The sequence below is a fragment of the Pseudophryne corroboree genome, chromosome 1, assembly GCF_028390025.1.
Source record: "Pseudophryne corroboree isolate aPseCor3 chromosome 1, aPseCor3.hap2, whole genome shotgun sequence".
In the NCBI taxonomy this organism is placed as follows: domain Eukaryota; kingdom Metazoa; phylum Chordata; class Amphibia; order Anura; family Myobatrachidae; genus Pseudophryne; species Pseudophryne corroboree.
This window is the reverse complement of record NC_086444.1, coordinates 1,201,023,152-1,201,042,001: the sequence shown is the minus strand read 5'-3', so window position 1 is coordinate 1,201,042,001 and position 18,850 is coordinate 1,201,023,152. Positions and strand designations below refer to the sequence as shown.

Genomic DNA, 18,850 nt, shown 5'->3' with positions numbered 1-18,850 from the left:
TCCCCCTCGCTCAGCACATCGCGCTGTGCTGAGCTGGGGGAGAGATGTGTGCTGAGCGGTCTGTGTTAAGATCGCTCAGCACACATCTCCCCCGTCAGTACCCCCCTTAACTCTCTCTGCACATGTTATATCTGCCCCACCTGCAGTGCACATGGTTTTGCCCATTAGCTAACAAATTTGCTGCTGAAATCAGATCTGAATTAGGCCCTGAGCTCCGGGATTCTGGAAGAGATAAAACAAACCTGGACATTAGGACAAACAATCCTTATTGCAGAGTTGCACTGAACAGCAGTTGTTTTTTCAATGCGGTCCTTTTAGTATGGAGTTGTCACTAAACGGATATACGTTAATATTTTCCTGAGCACACAACTTCCAGGGGTCACAGAACTACTCTACAAGGCAGATTACATTACCCCACTGTCTAGTTTTATTTTGGAAGAATCACAATAATGCTTTGGGGTGACATTGTAGAAGTTTATACCCATATATAAAATGATCACTTACTGTCTGGTGGAGATACTGTAGGTGAACTTTTCTTTCTTTCTCCTTATTGAGGTGCTAAAAATACTACTTAGCAAGGCACTTAAACATTATATATTATAGGATCCAGTCTTTAGGTCGACAGTAAGTAGCTTGACACTGTCTAGGTCGACCACTATTAGTCGACAGAAAGTAGGTCGACATGAGTTTTTCCCTTCCCCCCCCCCCTTTTTTTTTACTTTATCATACTTACCGATCCACGTGATCTGCAATGGTGAATAAGTAACCTGTTCCGAGCGGAGCGAGAGACTCTGCCCGAAGCATGCCAGGGGACACAGTGCACTAATTGGGGTTCCCGGTCACTGTACGGAGAAAACAATACCAAAAAAAGTTTAAAAAACTTATGTCGACCTTTTCTCATGTCGACCTAGAGTCCCTGTCGACCTAGAAACCATGTCGACCTTACTGTCGACCAATAGTGGTCGACCTAGACACTGTCGACCTAAGTCTAATCTACCTAACATACCACACCCATATATTATCACCATGGCAGCTGAGCGACACTGTCTATTATAATCATTGTTACTTATTGCTCTGGGTACCTGACACTGGGCGCCTGAGTGTGCGTGAAGACTTGACGTGTACATATATAAAAGCTTTTTTTAATTTAATATACAGGATAATTAATGTAAATAATACCAACACTGATGTTTTCGTCAAGGTGACTCCGGCTCAGCAATCACCTAGTCTTCATGCAAGTAATGAGGAAGGGGCTGCGGACTTCGGGGGGCAACCTGCGTATCACAAGGTGAGGGAAGAGAGCATTACACTGCAGTCACACACCCAAAATTCTGGGCTGAAGATAACCTTCTCTTATTCACTGGTGAAATACAAAACTTATAATTGTCAGGTTGTGTCTGATTATGCATGTCAGCACTATTGGCTATAACTTCATCTGTAAAAGGGTCATTAAAAGATGTGACAATAAGTAATAAGAGGAACAGGAGGGGCAGATTGAATTGCAGTATACAGGGTGTAAGTGATCTTATACCAGATCACGGATAAGGTTACTTGTGAATAATTCAGCATATATTTCAGTAAATTGCCAACAAACATTCTATGCCATGGCGTAACATCTGCTGCAGTACATTCTGCTCTATCTGTATCCTCTCATCAGTACATTGAATATGTATGGGTGCACAGTACACAATAAGAGGGATGCAATTGTGAATTATCTATACCACATTAATGCACTGTACATATGATAGTGCACCCACGGTACTGACTGGCCAGTGTCTAAAACCCAGTGAGAACTGCATTAGGTTTAGTAAAGGTGAAATACATGACATTGTAAAAAAGATTCAACTATCTAAGGGGGTCATTCCGACCCATTTGCACGCAGCGGTTCTTCGCTGCGGTGTGAACAGGTCAGAAATGCGCATGCGCGTCGTTGCCTGGCAACAATCTTCGCCGGGCAACGAAGCCGCCAGCAACGAATGTGATCGCAGCGGCAATCGCAAGCAGACGGACAGGCAGGAGGCGTTCTGGGGCGGATACTCACCATTTCTCTAGCGTCCTAGTGGATGCTGGGGACTCCGTAAGGACCATGGGGAATAGACGGGCTCCGCAGGAGACTGGGCACTCTAAAGAAAGATTTAGTACTACCTGGTGTGCACTGGCTCCTCCCTCTATGCCCCTCCTCCAGACCTCAGTTAGAATCTGTGCCCGGCCAGAGCTGGGTGCTTTTACTGGGCTCTCCTGAGCTTGCTAAGAAGAAAGTATTTTAGTTTAGGTTTTTTTATTTTCAGAGAGCTTCTGCTGGCAACAGACTCTCTGCTACGTGGGACTGAGGGGAGAGAAGCAAACCTACTAACTGCGGCTAGGTTGCGCTTCTTAGGCTACTGGACACCATTAGCTCCAGAGGGATCGAACACAGGTACCTAACCTTGATCGTCCGTTCCCGGAGCCGCGCCGCCGTCCCCCTCGCAGAGCCAGAAGTACAGAAGCAGCAGAAGCATGAAGACATCGAAATCGGCGGCAGAAGACTCCTGTCTTCACTTAAGGTAGCGCACAGCACTGCAGCTGTGCGCCATTGCTCCCGCAGCACACCCGCACACTCCGGTCACTGTAGGGCGCAGGGGGGGGGCGCCCTGGGCAGCAATTAAGGTACCTTTTGGCAAAATAACACATATATCCAGTCAGGCACTGGATATATGTTCGAGCCCCCGCCATTTTTTACACATAGAAGCAGGACAGAAGCCCGCCGCTGAGGGGGCGGGGCCTTCTTCTTCAGCACACCGGCGCCATTTTCTCTTCACAGCTCCGCTGGAAAGACGCTCCCCAGGCTCTCCCCTGCAGTATCCAGGTGCAAAAAGGGTAAAAAGAGAGGGGGGGCACATAAATTTAGGCGCAAAACGATCACAAACAGCAGCTACTGGGTAATCACTAAGGTACAGTGTAATCCCTGGGTTATATAGCGCTGGGGTGTGTGCTGGCATACTCTCTCTCTGTCTCCCCAAAAGCCTTTGTGGGGTCCTGTCCTCAGTCAGAGCATTCCCTGTGTGTGTGCGGTGTGTCGGTACGTCAGTGTCGACATGTTTGATGAGGAAGGATATGTGGAGGCAGAACAAGTGCAGGTGAATGAGGTGTCGCCGCCGACGGTGCCGACACCTGATTGGATGGATATGTGGAAGGTGTTAAATGATAATGTAAGCTCCTTGCATCACAGGTTGGATAAAGCTGTAGCCTTGGGACAGTCAGGGTCTCAACCCATGCCTGATCCTACAATGCAGAGGCCGTCAGGGTCTCACAAGCGCCCACTATCCCAGATGGTTGACACAGATGCCGAAACGGAGTCTGACTCCAGTGTCGATGACGATGATGCAAAGTTGCAGCCTAAAATGACTAAAGCCATCCGCTACATGATTATAGCAATGAAGGATATGTTGCACATATCAGAGGAAAACCCTGTCCCTGACAAGAGGGTTTATAATATGTATGGGGAGAAAAAGCAAGAAGTGACTTTTCCCCCTTCACATGAATTAAATGAATTATGTGTAAAAGCGTGGGATTCCCCTGATAGGAAAGTAGTAATTTCCAAGAGATTACTGATGGCGTATCCTTTCCCGCCAACGGACAGGTTACGCTGGGAATCCTCCCCGAGGGTAGACAAGGCGTTGACACGCTTATCTAAGAGGGTGGCCCTGCAGTCTCAGGATACGGCCGCCCTAAAGGATCCTGCGGATAGAAAGCAGGAAGCTATCCTGAAGTCTGTTTATACACATTCTGGTACTCTACTGAGGCCAGCAATTTCTTCGGCCTGGATGTGTAGTGCTGTAGCAGCTTGGACTGATAATCTCTCAGAGGAGATAGATACCCTGGACAGGGACACTGTTCTACTGACCCTGGGACATATCAAGGACGCTGTCCTATATATGCGCGATGCCCAGAGGGACATTTGCCTGCTGGGCTCTAGAATAAACGCAATGTCCATTTCTGCCAGAAGGGTCTTATGGACTCGGCAATGGACAGGGGATGCCGACTCTAAAAAACACATGGAGGTTTTGCCTTATAAGGGTGAGGAATTATTTGGGGACGGTCTCTCGGACCTAGTTTCCACTGCTACGGCAGGGAAGTCAAATTTCTTGCCATATGTTCCCTCACAGCCGAAGAAAGCACCGTGTTACCAAATGCAGTCCTTTCGTTCGCAAAAGAGCAAGAAAGTCAGAGGGGCATCTTTTCTTGCCAGAGGCAGGGGTAGAGGAAAAAAACTGCACCATGCAGCCAGTTCCCAGGAACAAAAGTCCTCCCCGGCTTCCACTAAGTCCACCGCATGACGCTGGGGCTCCACAGGCGGAGCCAGGAGCCGTGGGGGCGCGTCTCCGAAATTTCAGCCACCAGTGGGTTCGCTCACGGGTGGATCATTGGGTTATACAAAATGTGTCTCAGGGATACAAGCTGGAGTTCGAAGTGACGCCCCCTCACCGTTACCTAAAATCGGCCTTGCCAGCTTCCCCCATGGAAAGGGAGGTAGTGCTGGCGGCAATTCACAAGCTATACCTCCAGCAGGTGTTAGTAAAGGTTCCCCTCCTTCAACAGGGAAGGGGTTACTATTCCACTATGTTTGTGGTACCGAAACCGGACGGTTCGGTCAGGCCCATCTTGAATTTAAAATCCCTGAATATTTATCTGAGGAAATTCAAGTTCAAAATGGAATCGCTCAGAGCGGTCATTGCAAGTCTGGAAGAGGGGGATTTCATGGTGTCTCTGGACATCAAGGATGCTTACTTGCATGTCTCCATTTATCCGCCTCATCAAGAGTACTCAGGTTTGTGGTACAGGACTGTCATTATCAATTCCAGACGCTGCCGTTTGGCCTGTCCACGGCACCGAGAATATTTACCAAGGTGATGGCGGAGATGATGGTGCTCCTTCGGAAGCAAGGAGTTACAATTATCCCATACTTGGACGATCTCCTCATAAAGGCGAGGTCCAGCGTAGCACACTTTCAGGAAGTGTTGCGGCAGCACGGCTGGATTCTGAATATTCCAAAGTCGCAGCTGATCTCTACGAAGCGTCTGCCCTTCCTGGGCATGATTCTGGATACAGGCCAGAAGACGGTATTTCTCCCGGAGGAGAAGGCTCAGGAGCTCGTGACTCTGGTCAGGGACCTCCTGAAACCAAAACAGGTGTGGGTGCATCACTGCACGCGAGTCCTGGGAAAGATGGTGGCGTCATACGAAGCCATTCTCTTCGGCAGGTTCCATGCCAGGATTTTTCAGTGGGGTCTGTTGGACAAGTGGTCCGGATCGCATCTTCAGATGCATCGGCTGATCACCCTGGCCCCCAGGGCCAGGGTGTCTCTTCTGGGGTGGCTGCAAAGGGCTCACCTCCTCGAGGGCCGCAGGTTCGGCATACAGGACTGGGTCCTGGTGACCACGGATGCAAGCCTCCGAGGTTGGGGGGCAGTCACTCAGGGAAGAAACTTCCAAGGGCTGTGGTCAAGTCAGGAGACTGGTCTGCACATAAATATCCTAGAACTAAGGGCCATATACAACGCCCTAAGCCAAGCGGAGCCTCTGCTTCGAGACCAACCAGTGCTGATTCAGTCAGACAACATCACTGCAGTGGCCCATGTCAACCGACAGGGCGGCACAAGAAGCAGGGTGGCGATGGCAGAAGCCACCAGGATTCTTTGTTGGGCGGAGAATCACGTGCAGGCACTGTCAGCAGTGTTCATTCCGGGGGTCGACCACTGGGAAGCAGACTTCCTCAGCAGACACGACCTCCACCCAGGAGAGTGGGGACTTTATCAACTTTATCACGCTGATTGCAAATCGATGGGAACTCCCACAGGTGGACATGATGGCGTCCCGCCTCAACAAAAAGCTAAACAGGTATTGCGCCAGGTCAAGGGACCCTCAGGCGATAGCTGTGGGCGCACTAGTAACACCATGGGTGTTCCAGTCGGTCTATGTGTTTCCTCCTCTTCCTCTCATACCCAAGGTGCTGAGAATTGTAAGAAAAAGAGGAGTGAGAACAATATTCATTACTCCGGATTGGCCAAGAAGGACTTGGTACCCGGAACTGCAAGAAATGCTCACAGAGGACCCATGGCCTCTGCCTCTCAGACAGGACCTGTTACAACAAGGGCCCTGTCTGTTCCAAGACTTACCGCGGCTGCGTTTGACGGCATGGCGGTTGAACGCCGGATCCTAGCGGAAAAGGGCATTCCGGATGAAGTTATTCCTACGCTGATAAAGGCTAGGAAAGACGTGACAGCAAAACATTATCACCGTATATGGCGAAAATATGTTGCTTGGTGTGAGGCCAGGAAGGCCCCTACAGAGGAATTCCAGCTGGGTCGATTCCTGCACTTCCTACAGTCAGGAGTGACTATGGGCCTAAAATTAGGGTCCATAAAGGTCCAGATTTCGGCCCTATCCATTTTCTTTCAAAAGGAACTGGCTTCACTGCCTGAGATTCAGACGTTTGTTAAGGGAGTGCTGCATATTCAGCCCCCTTTTGTGCCACCAGTGGCACCTTGGGATCTTAACGTGGTCTTGGGGTTCCTGAAATCCCACTGGTTTGAGCCACTTAAGACCGTGGAGCTAAAGTATCTCACATGGAAAGTGGTCATGCTGTTGGCCTTAGCGTCGGCTAGGAGTGTGTCAGAATTGGCGGCTTTGTCATGTAAAAGCCCCTATCTGGTTTTTCATATGGACAGGGCAGAATTGCGGACTCGTCCGCAATTTCTACCAAAGGTTGTGTCTTCGTTTTATTTGAACTAATATATTGTGGTACCTGCGGCTACTCGTGACTTGGAAGATTCCAAGTTGCTGGACGTGGTCCTGGCTTTGAAGACTTATGTTAACAGAACGGCTGGAGTCAGGAAGACTGACTCGCTGTTTATCCTGTATGCATCCAACAAGCTGGGTGCTCCTGCTTCAAAGCAAACTATTGGGCGCTGGATCTGTAACACGATTCAGCAGGCTCATTCTGCGGCAGGATTGCCGCATCCAAAATCAGTAAAAGCCCACTCCACAAGGAAGGTGGGCTCTTCTTGGGCGGCTGCCCGAGGGGTCTCGGCATTACAGCTTTGCCGAGCTGCTACTTGGTCGGGTTCAAACACTTTTGCAAAATTCTACAAGTTTGATACCCTGGCTGAGGAGGACCTTGTGTTTGCCCATTCGGTGCTGCAGAGTCATCCGCACTCTCCCGCCTGTTTGGAGGCTTTGGTATAATCCCCATGGTCCTTACGGAGTCCCCAGCATCCACTAGGACGTTAGAGAAAATAAGATTTTACTCACCGGTAAATCTTTTTCTCGTAGTCCGTAGTGGATGCTGGGCGCCCGTCCCCAGTGCGGACTTTCTGCAATACGTGTATATAGTTATTGCTTAATAAAGGGTTATGTTATATTGGCATCCTTTGGTTGATGCTCTGTTGTTTGTTCATACTGTTAACTGGGTAAGGTTATCACAAGTTATACGGTGTGATTGGTGTGGCTGGTATGAGTCTTACCCTGGAATCCAAAATCCTTTCCTTGTAATGTCAGCTCTTCCGGGCACAGTTTCCTTAACTGAGGTCTGGAGGAGGGGCATAGAGGGAGGAGCCAGTGCACACCAGGTAGTACTAAATCTTTCTTTAGAGTGCCCAGTCTCCTGCGGAGCCCGTCTATTCCCCATGGTCCTTACCGAGTCCCCAGCATCCACTACGGACTACGAGAAAAAGATTTACCGGTGAGTAAAATCTTATTTTTCCAGGCGTGGTGAGTCCAACGCAGGCACGTCGAGGCGTTTGGAGGGCGGATCTCTGACGTCAGGATCGGGACCTTCATCAGTGGATCAGTCGCACTGGGTGAGTAACTGCAGGGCTGGTCTTGTTTTACGTGAACAAGCGTTCGCAGCCCTGCTATGCTAAAATACACTCCCCCATAGGCGGCGGCAGGTTAATCGTACGAGCAGCAAAAAGTTGCTACGTGCGATCAACTCGGAATGACCCCCTAAGCTCTTACCACTGGGATGACAAATTGTAGGGTAGTGAATTAATGCAGGGCTACAATGTCGTTCCAAACTGAGCTCAGTTTTTTCGAGGATTTTCCCTGTACCCCTGTGGGCCACTCTGAGTCTGGGTTCTTATATTAAATGCTTCACATTTTAATAATAAAAAATACTGCTTTACAATGATATACAGCAGACACAGGCAACATGTAGAACTACACACTCCAGCATGCCCTGCCACAGATTTAGCATACCCTAACAGAAAAAAAATCAGTGGCAGAGCATGCTGGGATGTGTAGTTGTATACTTGTATAGCAGTAGGCGTGCCACACGTTGCATGCCCCTGATATACAGTATGTTGCAATGCCCCCGGTACTTATTGCCATACACTTTAGGGAGCTCAAAATCTGGGATTTGCTATACCTACAGTATGACAATACACAAGAGGAAAATAGATTTATATCATATTTTTTTTTCATAATGATGTCACTTTATACTAGTGGAGTTGTAGCAGGAAAATTAGTCTCATGAAGGAAGCTGCAAAGATTGGGAGCCTGATTCAGAGTCGTAACCTAGACCTATATTCACGCAATTGGTCATTGCTCAGGGGCCACTAATGCCATAAACCAGCCCTGGCCCACACTGTTGTCTATCCAAGGTCACAGGATTCACATGCAGGTCATGCAGTGCTTTTAAAAACAATACTAGTAAGGGGCAAGTCTGAGACTACCATTGGCATATTATCCCTGGCGCATGGGAACGTCAAGATAGGAAAATGAGACGAGCAGTAGGATTGAATATCATTCAGGATGAAGAGGAGAAAGGCAGGAACAGGCAAGGCCAAAGAGTGGGCTGTTACAGTAGCTGAGGTGGGACATGATGAGTGCATTACAGTCTTTGTGATATCAGGGGTGCTGGAGATTTTGCAGAGGTGGAAATGGTAGGAGTGAAAGATATTTAGAATGTAAGAGGGTGAAGGCTAGGTAGGAGCCAAGGGTCAAGGCGGACACCCAGGCTGTGGTCTTGAGAGACAGCAGGGTAGGAGATGTTATCAACAGAGAGAAAGTGGGTGAGACAGATGGGTGAAAACATGGTCATGAAAGTGTTGGGACATCCAGGTCGAGATGGTAAAGCTAGAGACACAGAAGTCAGGTGAGGAGAGGTATGTTTGAGCGTCATCTGCATAGATATAAAAAGAATAGTGTGAGCACTCAAAGGTAGAACATTGATTCAGCTGCTGGTTTGACAATCAAGCATTTTATTGTTCATAAATAATACATATAAACACAAGTGTGATATCACTTTAAAAGCAATGGAATTTATGACATGAGGAACATTAAATATTGGACAATAATGTCTTATCCTGGATATAATCAAAACTGATTAGTATATAAACAGAAGATTAATAGAACATGCGTAAACCAGCTTTTAGTTGCAGCAAATAGGTATAATTATGTAGATGCACAGTTAGTTGTAAATCTGTTTAGTAAAGTGCTTGAGATTTACTATATGGCCATACTTCACCAGATTCCAAATATAGATGGAATGTCCACTTCAATTATGCTGGTGCGGCTCTTGCTAGATATTGAAGCCCATCTGGCTAGTTGTCAGCCGTGCACTTGTTGTATATAGCACAGTACCCACAGTGCTGTCAGTGTATTTAGAGTCCCCGCGCTGCGGTGGTTGGAATTAAGAGACAGTACCTTTTGTGCTATATAGCAAGGTCCAAGATGGAAAGGACACTGTGGGAGGCCGCTGCCTGCAGCTGAAATCTGTGTGTCTGGATCCAGTCAAGCAGGGGATGCTGTTGTCGGTCACGTGCCGCGACTTCCGGTAACGGGGCTTCCGGTTGCGTTCCACAGTCAAAGTTTCGGTCAACTGACACGTTTCTCCGCCTACTAAGACGGTGGCTTCATCAGAGGTATCATCTGCATAAATGTGGCATTGGAGACTGAAGTAATTTATGAGGTATTCAAGGGAAGAGGTGTAAATGGAGAGAAGAGGGTGCCAAATATGACGTGAACATGAGAAGACTGACTCACAGAGACCAACGGAGGGGTTGAAGAAGTAGTTGACACATTAACAGTGTCAAAGATATACAGATCTAAGTGGGATGCCGTCCATCAGTATACCGACAACTGCATTCCGGCCATCAGTATGCTGGCAGCGGGGCAAGCGCAATGAGTCCCCTTGCGGGCTCGCTGCGCACGCCATCATGTGGGCACAGTGGCTCGCTGCACTCGCCACAAGTTCTATTCCCACTTTACGGGTTTCCTGGACACCCATGAGTGAGAGTAGCCCGTTAGCTGGGATTCCGGCTGTCGGCATCGTCAGCAGACGGGATCCCGACCGTTAGCAACTTAACTCAATCCTGGTTGGAGGCATAAGGGAGGAGAGCGATAGGGCTCAAGTTAGAGAAGCAGTTGCGGTCAAGTGTTTTTTTCTTACTGATGAGAGAGCTAAGAAGGGGGGGGGGGGGGGGGGACACTGCCGGAAGAGAGAGACAGACTGAAGAGGTGAGCACGGTGGGAGTAGGATTCAGGAGATAATGAGAATAGAAGATAAGAGGAAATGGGATCCACGGGACAAGTGGTGGGGGAAGATAATGAAAGGAGGACACGAACCTCAACACCAAGGGTGAGGGAGGACAAGTTGGGAAGGGAAGTAGGGGGGAGAGAGAGTAATATATAGTAGGAGATTGGATGGAGAGATGTCATTGTGGATGGTGTCAATCTTTGGTGTGAAGTGGGTGGCAATTTCAAGTGTAGTAAGCAAGGATAGGAAGGGCAAAGAGGGAGTTGAGCTTGTCAAGGATGGGATGATTGTGAGGAGATCAGAGACTGCTTAGTGTGAGTCCCAACCATTCTAGGGGCCCTCGAGCAAGGGAAGGCTGGTGCCTCCAGAGTTTCTTGGGAGGCAAGTTGAAAATGATTGTGAATTGCACCCAATCTGGGTGGCCAGACAGCATTCTCTACCTGCCTCCCCATCCAGATATTGAATGGCTGGATCTATCCACCAATCAGAGTGCAGCCATCCAAAAATATCTCCAAGGCTTTGGTTACAAACGGATATAAAATTGACATACAGATAACTGTGCAAGTGCAGAAGTTGCCCATAGCAACTAATCAGCTTTGAGGTAGCATTTATCAAGTATCACGTGTGTGATGTTCTCCATTTCGCTCTGATTTCCCTCCTGGCCAGAAAAGGTAGACCGCTGCTTCCCCTCACGTCCATTAAGACTGCGCCTCGTATCAGTCACACTGGTGTAAGATAATGGGGCTGGCGGGAACATGGTCAGTATGCCTAGTTGCTCATGACCGTTGTTGTGCACAGTACCCAGTGAGATATTCAGTTCATCAGCGATATCACGAACTCAGATGCGTCTGTCCTCCTGATGCACAAATTATCATCTGTGGTGGACGTGCTTGGTTGGCCGGATCACTGCTCATCTTGGACGTCTGTCCTGCCGTTATCAAACGGCATGCACCAAACCCAAACCTGTTTCCATGATGTTATCACCATACTGCGCGATAAGTTGGCGGAGAATTTTAGCTTCTGATATGCCAGTTCCAAACAGAAATCTGATCATACTACGCACCTCAATGTGTGACCATGTTTCCGCAAGCCCCACCATCTTACTGCTCATATTGGGACAGTATGACTTATGTGAGGCGCAGTCTAATGGTCGTGAGGGGAAGTCGTGATCTACCTGCTCTGGCCTGGTGGCAAATTAGGATGAAATAGACAATATATATACATATGTATATATGTACACGTGTGTGTGTGTGTGTGTGTGTGTGTGTGTGAGTGTGTGTGTGTGTGTGTGTGTGTGTGTAGATGCTATTCTGGAATAATAAATGCAGACAAAATAATTGTTAGGTTTTATTTCAATAAAGGTGGATGATCTCCACATGCGCAGTCTGCCCCGTCCTTCCACAGACCATCGCTCGGGAGTGAATGAACCTATCACAAGCCCACCGAACAGAGAGCATTCCGTACATCAGCCGGTAAGATACTAGCTTACATAGTCCCTGATAGAGAGAGAACTGGGGGACTGTCAGAGACAGCATCAGGAGGACCATATACAATTACGGTCCACCTGCAATCATACCCCAGCAAAGTGCACCTTAGACTTGCTTGGAATGTTGTTTCAACAAATAATTTAGCGTTGATAGTTGGATGGTGGTCACCTATGGTTTCTACATATTTCTATAGCTAACTAATGACGCTGCTATTTCAATAAAGGTGGCTGGATCTTCTGGTTTGTCGAGTCCTTCTGGAGATCATCGCGTTCAAGCAAATGAAGCTGGCGCAGCCTCCCAGCACAGGGAACCGTCTCATCATCAGCAGGAGACGACAAGCAATGTAATTATCGTTACCATATATAGAGGGAGATTTATCAAAACTTGGGGACATATTTATTAACATTATTTTTACAATTTTTTTTTAAAGGTTTTTTTTGCACCCTTTTCAAATTCAAAAAGTTATTAAAAAATTAAGTCAGGTGAGGAGAGGTATATTTGAGTGTTATCGGCATAGATGTGGTATGGGAGACTGAACTAATTGATTAGTTTTCCAAGGGAAGAGGTGTAAATGGAGAAAAGAGGTTGCCAAATATGGACCCTAGAGTGGCAACCACAGGAAGAGGAAGGAGATGAGATGAAAGAATTAATAAGACATGAACATGAGAAGACTGACTCACAGAGACCAATGGAGGGTTTGAAGAAGTAGTTGACACATCAACAGTGTCAAAAGGCAGACAGATCTAAGTGGATGAGAAGTGACCATTGGCTTTGGAGATGAAAAGGTTATTCATTGGTGACCTTGGTGAGGGCAGTTTCTTTGGAGTGAAGGGGACAAACATCAGACAGAAGAGGGTCATGAAGGGAGTTAGAGGAGAGGAGTGTGGTAAGTCAGATAGAGAGATTCCAATCTAGCAGGTTGGAGGCACAAGGGAGGAGAGAGATAGGGCTTAAGTTGAGTAGGAGTTGCGTTCAAGTGTTTTTTTTTTTAGTGATGAGAAGACGAGGAGGGGACACTGCCGGAAGAGTGAGACAGACTGATGATATGGGCATGGTGGGAGTAGGATTCTGGAGATAAGGAGTCGGAGAACAGAAGATTAGGAGGGAATGGGGCAAGTGGTGGGGGAAGGTGATGAATGACCCTCATCACCAAGAGTGAGGGAGGACAAGTTGGGAAGGGAAGTAAGGGGAAGAGAGAGGAAGATATAGTAGGAGATTAGATGGAGAGATGTCCTTGTCCTTCATTATTAACTGTAAACTTTTTAATTCTCCACGGAAATTTGCATTATTTATCCTGGTTGGTGTTTACATTCCTCCCCGGGCTTGTATAAATGAGGCATTGCATTACTTGGCTGCTCATATAATACCCCTTTCAGACTGCCTGAAGCGGGTCGCGCCTCAGGCTCCCGGGTTGGTGACGTCTGTGGTGATGTGGCGGGGGTGGCGCTTAGAGATCACATGATCTCCAAACGCCGCCCGTACACAGAGAGTAAACGGGAAACGGGTCGCATCGACCCGGCTCGCGTTCACACCGCACAGTGAGCCGGGTTGAAGATGTGTTCAACCCTGCTCATGACCATGTTTAGTGTCCAACTAGGGATGCACGTATGTTGGACCATTGTTATACCATCTTAAAATATGTCTATCGGTCTGTTCCTTGGGCAATGGTGGGTCTCTCTGCCCATTGTTGGATACAAATGCTCCCCGCTTACAAGCAAAAGTTAAAATCGGTAAAGCTTGGGGTTAAAGCCGTGAGGTTATGGTTCAACGAGGCGAAGAGGAAACTTCAGGCTTGTTTTGACTGTACCAACTATGGTGTTTTGAGGCTTCAGCCTTGGATTTGGAGAATTTAACAGAAATTGTGACATCATATATTAGCTTCTGTGAGAACATGTATGTACCATCAAAATCTTTTCGCATCTTTGGCAATAATAAACCATGGTTTACTCCCAAGCTTAGGCAGCTGCGTTGTGCCAAGGAGGAGGCTTATGGCAACTAATCAATGCTGAGGTAGTATTTATCAAGCACGCTCTAAAAAATGACAGGTAGATCCTGATTGGTTGCCATGGGCAACTACTCCAGTGGCCCACTTCTCCACTCTTATCACTGCTTCCACACCAACTGCCACCCCAAACACTGCCAGACATTGTGGGACTCGCTGGCAGTTGGTGTGGCTGCACTTTTTGAATATTGGGTGTTCCAGGTGGAAAGACTCCGGCCCTATGGGCTGATAGTGAAGATCTTCCAGCCGCATTTCCTATCAAGCTGGCATACTAGAGGGCATTGGGTTTGTCATAGGAATTGTGCCTGTCACCATCTTTACAGGTTGTAGAACCTGTAGATTTAGGTCCTGATTCATCTGCTGCCGATGTTCTGTATGGCCTCGGCGGCCTGCTCGCTACCTCATGCTAATGTCAGGACCATCCCAGCCTTACTCCTGCTCCCCATAGAACGTCATGATACAGTATATACGGGGGTGGTTTAGTAAGTAAGGTAACAAGACCACTTGCGTGTGTGATGTTCTCTAGTTCACTCTAATTTCTCGCCAGGCCATAGCAGGTAGACCGCTGCTTCCCCTCACGGCCATTAGACTGCGCCTCGTATCAGTCATACTGGTGTAAAATAACGGGGCTGGCGGGAACATGGTCAATATGCCCAGTTGCTCATGACCGTTGTTGTGCACATTACCCACTGAGATATTCAGTTCATCAGCAATATCACTAACTCAGATGCGTCTGTCCTCCTGAATCAGACCTTCAATGCTGCACAAAGTGTCACCTGTGGTGGACGTGCTTGGCCGGCCGGATCGCTGCTCATCTTGAATGTCTGTCCTGCCGTTATCAAACGCCATGTACCAAACCCAAACCTGTTTCCATGACATGATGTTATCACCGTACACCTCAACAAGTTGCCAGAGAATTTTCACTGCTGATATGCCAGTTCCACACAGAAATCCGATCACACTACGCACCTCAATGTGTGACCATGTTTCCGCAAGCCCCACCATCTTACTGCTCATGTTGGGACAGTATGACTTATGTGTGCGCAGTCTAATGGTTGTGAGGGATAGTCGTGGTCTACCTGCTCTGGCCTGGCGGTAAAGTAGGATGAAATAGACAATATATATATATATATATATGTGTATGTATATATATATATATATATATATATATATGTATATATATATATATATATATATGTACACACGTGTGTGTGTATGTAGATTCTATTCTGGAATAATAAATGCAGACAAAATAATTGTTAGGTTTTATTTCAATAAAGGTGGATGATCTCCGCGTGAGCAGTCTGCCCCGTCCTCCCACAGACCATCGCTCGGGAGTTAATGAACCTATCACAAGTCCACCGAGCAGAGAGCATTCCGTACATCAGCCGGTAAGACAGTAGCTTACATAGTCCCTGATAGAGAGAGAACTGGGGGACTGTCAGAGACAGCATCAGGAGGACCATATACAATTACGGTCCTCCTGCAATCATACCCCGGCAAAGTGCACCTTAGACTTGCTTGGAATGTTGTTTCAACAAATAATTTAGCGTTGATAGTTGGATGGTGGTCACCTATGGTTTCTACATATTTCTATAGCTAACTAATGACGCTGCTATTTCAATAAAGGTGGCTGGATCTTCTGGTTTGTCGAGACCTTCTGGAGATCATCGCGTTCAAGCAAATGAAGCTGGCGCAGCCTCCCAGCACAGGGAACGGTCTCTTCATCAGCGGGAGACGACAAGCAATGTAATTATCGTTACCATATATAGAGGGAGATTTATCAAAGCTTGGAGAGGGATAAAGTACGTGCCAATCAGCTCCTGTCATGGCAGTTAGTACTTTATCTCCGTCCAATTTATCTCTATCCAAGCTTTGATAACTCTCCCCCATTGTCTAAAACAAGAGGTTGTAATTACTGCCGAAGCAGCCCACGCATGTTATCGGACCGAGTGGGGAGGGGGCCCGGTGATACTGGTCTGGCCGCTCCTGAGGGCCCCCACCTGGGAAAGCCTGTATTATTATTTCCTCTACATTTCTATCAATTTAATTATGAAAAGTTACGGTGAATACAACCTAACGTTCTGATAACTGAATCCCCCCTTAGTGATGTGATTGGTGTGATCAGTAAGTACATTCCATCAGATTACTATAATGCCACATTAATATCCATTGTGTCAGTATTATGTTGTTCTAACATAAGGGGTTGGCATCCAATTGCAGGTTGTCCCTTTTTCGTCCCAGGACAATGATGAGGATGGTGAGGAAATGTCTTTAAGCAAACCGGGCGTGCTGCTGTCCACCTGCAGAATGCGAGAGGTCACTGAAGACGAAAGGCAGGTGTCTGATTTGCTTTGGTCACCGGATTTACAGATTAGTGATAGTGATGGTGAAGAGGGAAGCGTTTCAAGAGGTGTCAGCGATCGGGCCGGGTCTTCGCCTACATCTAACGCGGATACAAACACTACAGTAACCACACAGACCGTAACGCTGCAAACCAGCACTCCAAACCACCACAGCACGTGGAGAAATGCTAGGAAAAGCCCAGAAGAAAACGACTTCACATACGCTCCACCAGATGATAACCTAACACAGCAGCCTGAAGAAAACAGCTTTGAATTGTCCCAGGACAACAGAAGTCATAGGATTCAGTTCAATGAAGAGCCACCAGTGGACCTTAATGAAGGAAACATCTCAATCCTACGGCACAGACAACCGACTACACCGGATAACCGCGAGCTGAATGAACGGAACCAGTATCAAAAAATGCCAGACACACCGATGGGAAATAAACTTGAAGGCCCAGTTACAATCACACTAGTTGTTGCTGCTGTTGGTCTTTCGTTTTTCCTATTGTGGAAGAAGCTTAGAACTTAAATACATCAGGGACTGAGGCAAATACAGTAGGGAGAAAAAGACTGACGCGTTTCTGCTCTTTTCTCTTATGTCCTAAAGGATGCTGGGGACTCTGTAAGGACCATGGGGTATAGACGGGCTCCGCAGGAGACTTGGGCACTTCAAAGAACTTTAGTATGGGTGTGCACTGGCTCCTCCCTCCATGCCCCTCCTCCAGACCTCAGTTAGATCCTGTGCCCAGAGGAGACTGGGTGCACTACAGGGGAGCTCTCCTGAGTTTCTCTGAAAAAGACTTTTGTTAGGTTTTTTATGTTCAGGGAGCACTGCTGGCAACAGGCTCCCTGCATCGTGGGACTGAGGAGAGAGAAGCAGACCTACTTAAATGATAGGTTCTGCTTCTTAGGCTACTAGACACCATTAGCTCCAGAGGGTCGGAACGCAGGTCTCACCCTCGCCGTTCGTCCCGGAGCCGCGCCACCGTCCTCCTCGCCGAGCCAGAAGATAGAAGCCGGGTGAGTATAAGAAGAAAGAAGACCTCAAAGGCGGCAGAAGACTTCAGATCTTCTCTGAGGTAACGCTGCGCGCCATTGCTCCCACACACAACACACACTGAGGGCATTGATGGGTGCAGGACGCAGTGGGGGCTCCCTGGGCAGCAATAATAAACCTCTAGGACTGGCTAACATATATATATAGGCTGCGGAGGCAGTATATTATATAATCCCACGCCAGTATTGTAAATTTGAGCTGGACCGAAGCCCGCCGCTGAGGGGGTGGGGCTTGATCCTCCAGCACAGACCAGCGCCATTTTCTTCACAGCACACTGCAAGAAGCTGGCTCCCCGGACTCTCCCCTGCTGAACACGGTGACAGAGGGCAAAAAAGAGGGGGGGGGGGGGGCACTTGTAATTGGCGCAGGGAGTGTATATATATATTTATATATAGTTATATAAAAGCGCTGTTTATCTGGGAATTTTGTTTCCAGTGTCAGTTGGCGCTGGGTGTGTGCTGGCATACTCTCTCTCTGTCTCTCCAAAGGGCCTTATTGGGGAACTGTCTCCATATAAATATATCCCTGTGTGTGTGGGGGTGTCGGTACGCGTGTGTCGGCATGTCTGAAGCGGAAGGCTCATCTAAGGAGGAGGTGGAGCAGATGATTGTGGTGTCTCCGTCGGCAACGCCGACACCTGATTGGTTGGACATGTGGAATGTTTTAAATGCAAATGTGACTTTATTACATAAGAGATTGGACAAAGCAGAGTCCAGGGATAATACAGGGAGTCAATCAATGGCTTTGACGGTGTCACAGGGCCCTTCAGGGTCTCAAAAACGACACTGATACCGACACGGATTCTGACTCCAGTGTCGACTACGATGATGCGAGGTTACACCCAAGGGTGGCCAAAAGTATTGCAATAAAAGATGTTTTGCATATCACAGATGACCCCTCTGTCCCTGACACGTGGGTACACATGTTTAAGGAAAAGAAACCTGAGGTAACCTTTCCCCCATCTCATGAGCTGAACGCGTTATTTGAAAAGGCTTGGGAGACTCCGGACAAAAAACTGCAGATTCCCAAAAGAATTTTTATGGCGTATCCTTTCCCTGCGCAGGACAGGTTACGGTGGGAATCCTCTCCCAGGGTGGACAAGGCGTTAACGCGCTTGTCCAAAAAGGTGGCGCTACCGTCTCCAGACACGGCAACCCTCAAGGATCCTGCTGATCGCAGACAGGAAACTACTTTAAAATCAATTTATACACATACGGGTGCTGTGCTCAGACCGGCAATAGCATCGGCTTGGGTTTGTAGTGCGGTAGCAGCTTGGACAGATACCTTGTCAACTGATATTGATACCCTGGATAGGGATACCATTTTATTGACCTTAGGTCACATTAAGGACGCAGTCTTATATATGAGAGACGCTCAGAGAGACGTTGGTCTGCTAGGTTCGAGAGCCAACGCCATGGCGATTTCTGCGAGGCGAGCCCTG

The 18,850-nt window shown here is 47.8% G+C and overlaps 1 protein-coding gene across 3 annotated transcripts in view; it reads left to right on the top strand.

Annotated features, from left to right (window-relative positions):
• The window catches only part of MAVS (mitochondrial antiviral signaling protein), a 116,845-nt gene extending 99,834 nt beyond the window's left edge, over window positions 1-17,011 (top strand). For 2 of the 3 annotated variants that reach the window (XM_063925325.1, XM_063925326.1), the window contains 6 exons: window positions 1,202-1,288; window positions 11,877-11,987; window positions 12,226-12,345; window positions 15,285-15,395; window positions 15,634-15,753; window positions 16,228-17,011. In XM_063925325.1, the coding sequence (XP_063781395.1) occupies window positions 1,202-1,288; window positions 11,877-11,987; window positions 12,226-12,345; window positions 15,285-15,395; window positions 15,634-15,753; window positions 16,228-16,881 (1,203 nt within the window). In that variant the 3' untranslated portion in view covers window positions 16,882-17,011. The remainder of the gene's footprint in view (window positions 1-1,201; window positions 1,289-11,876; window positions 11,988-12,225; window positions 12,346-15,284; window positions 15,396-15,633; window positions 15,754-16,227) is intronic. The other variant, XM_063925327.1, reaches the window with a different exon arrangement.
• The last annotated feature ends 1,839 nt before the right edge of the window (window positions 17,012-18,850 follow it).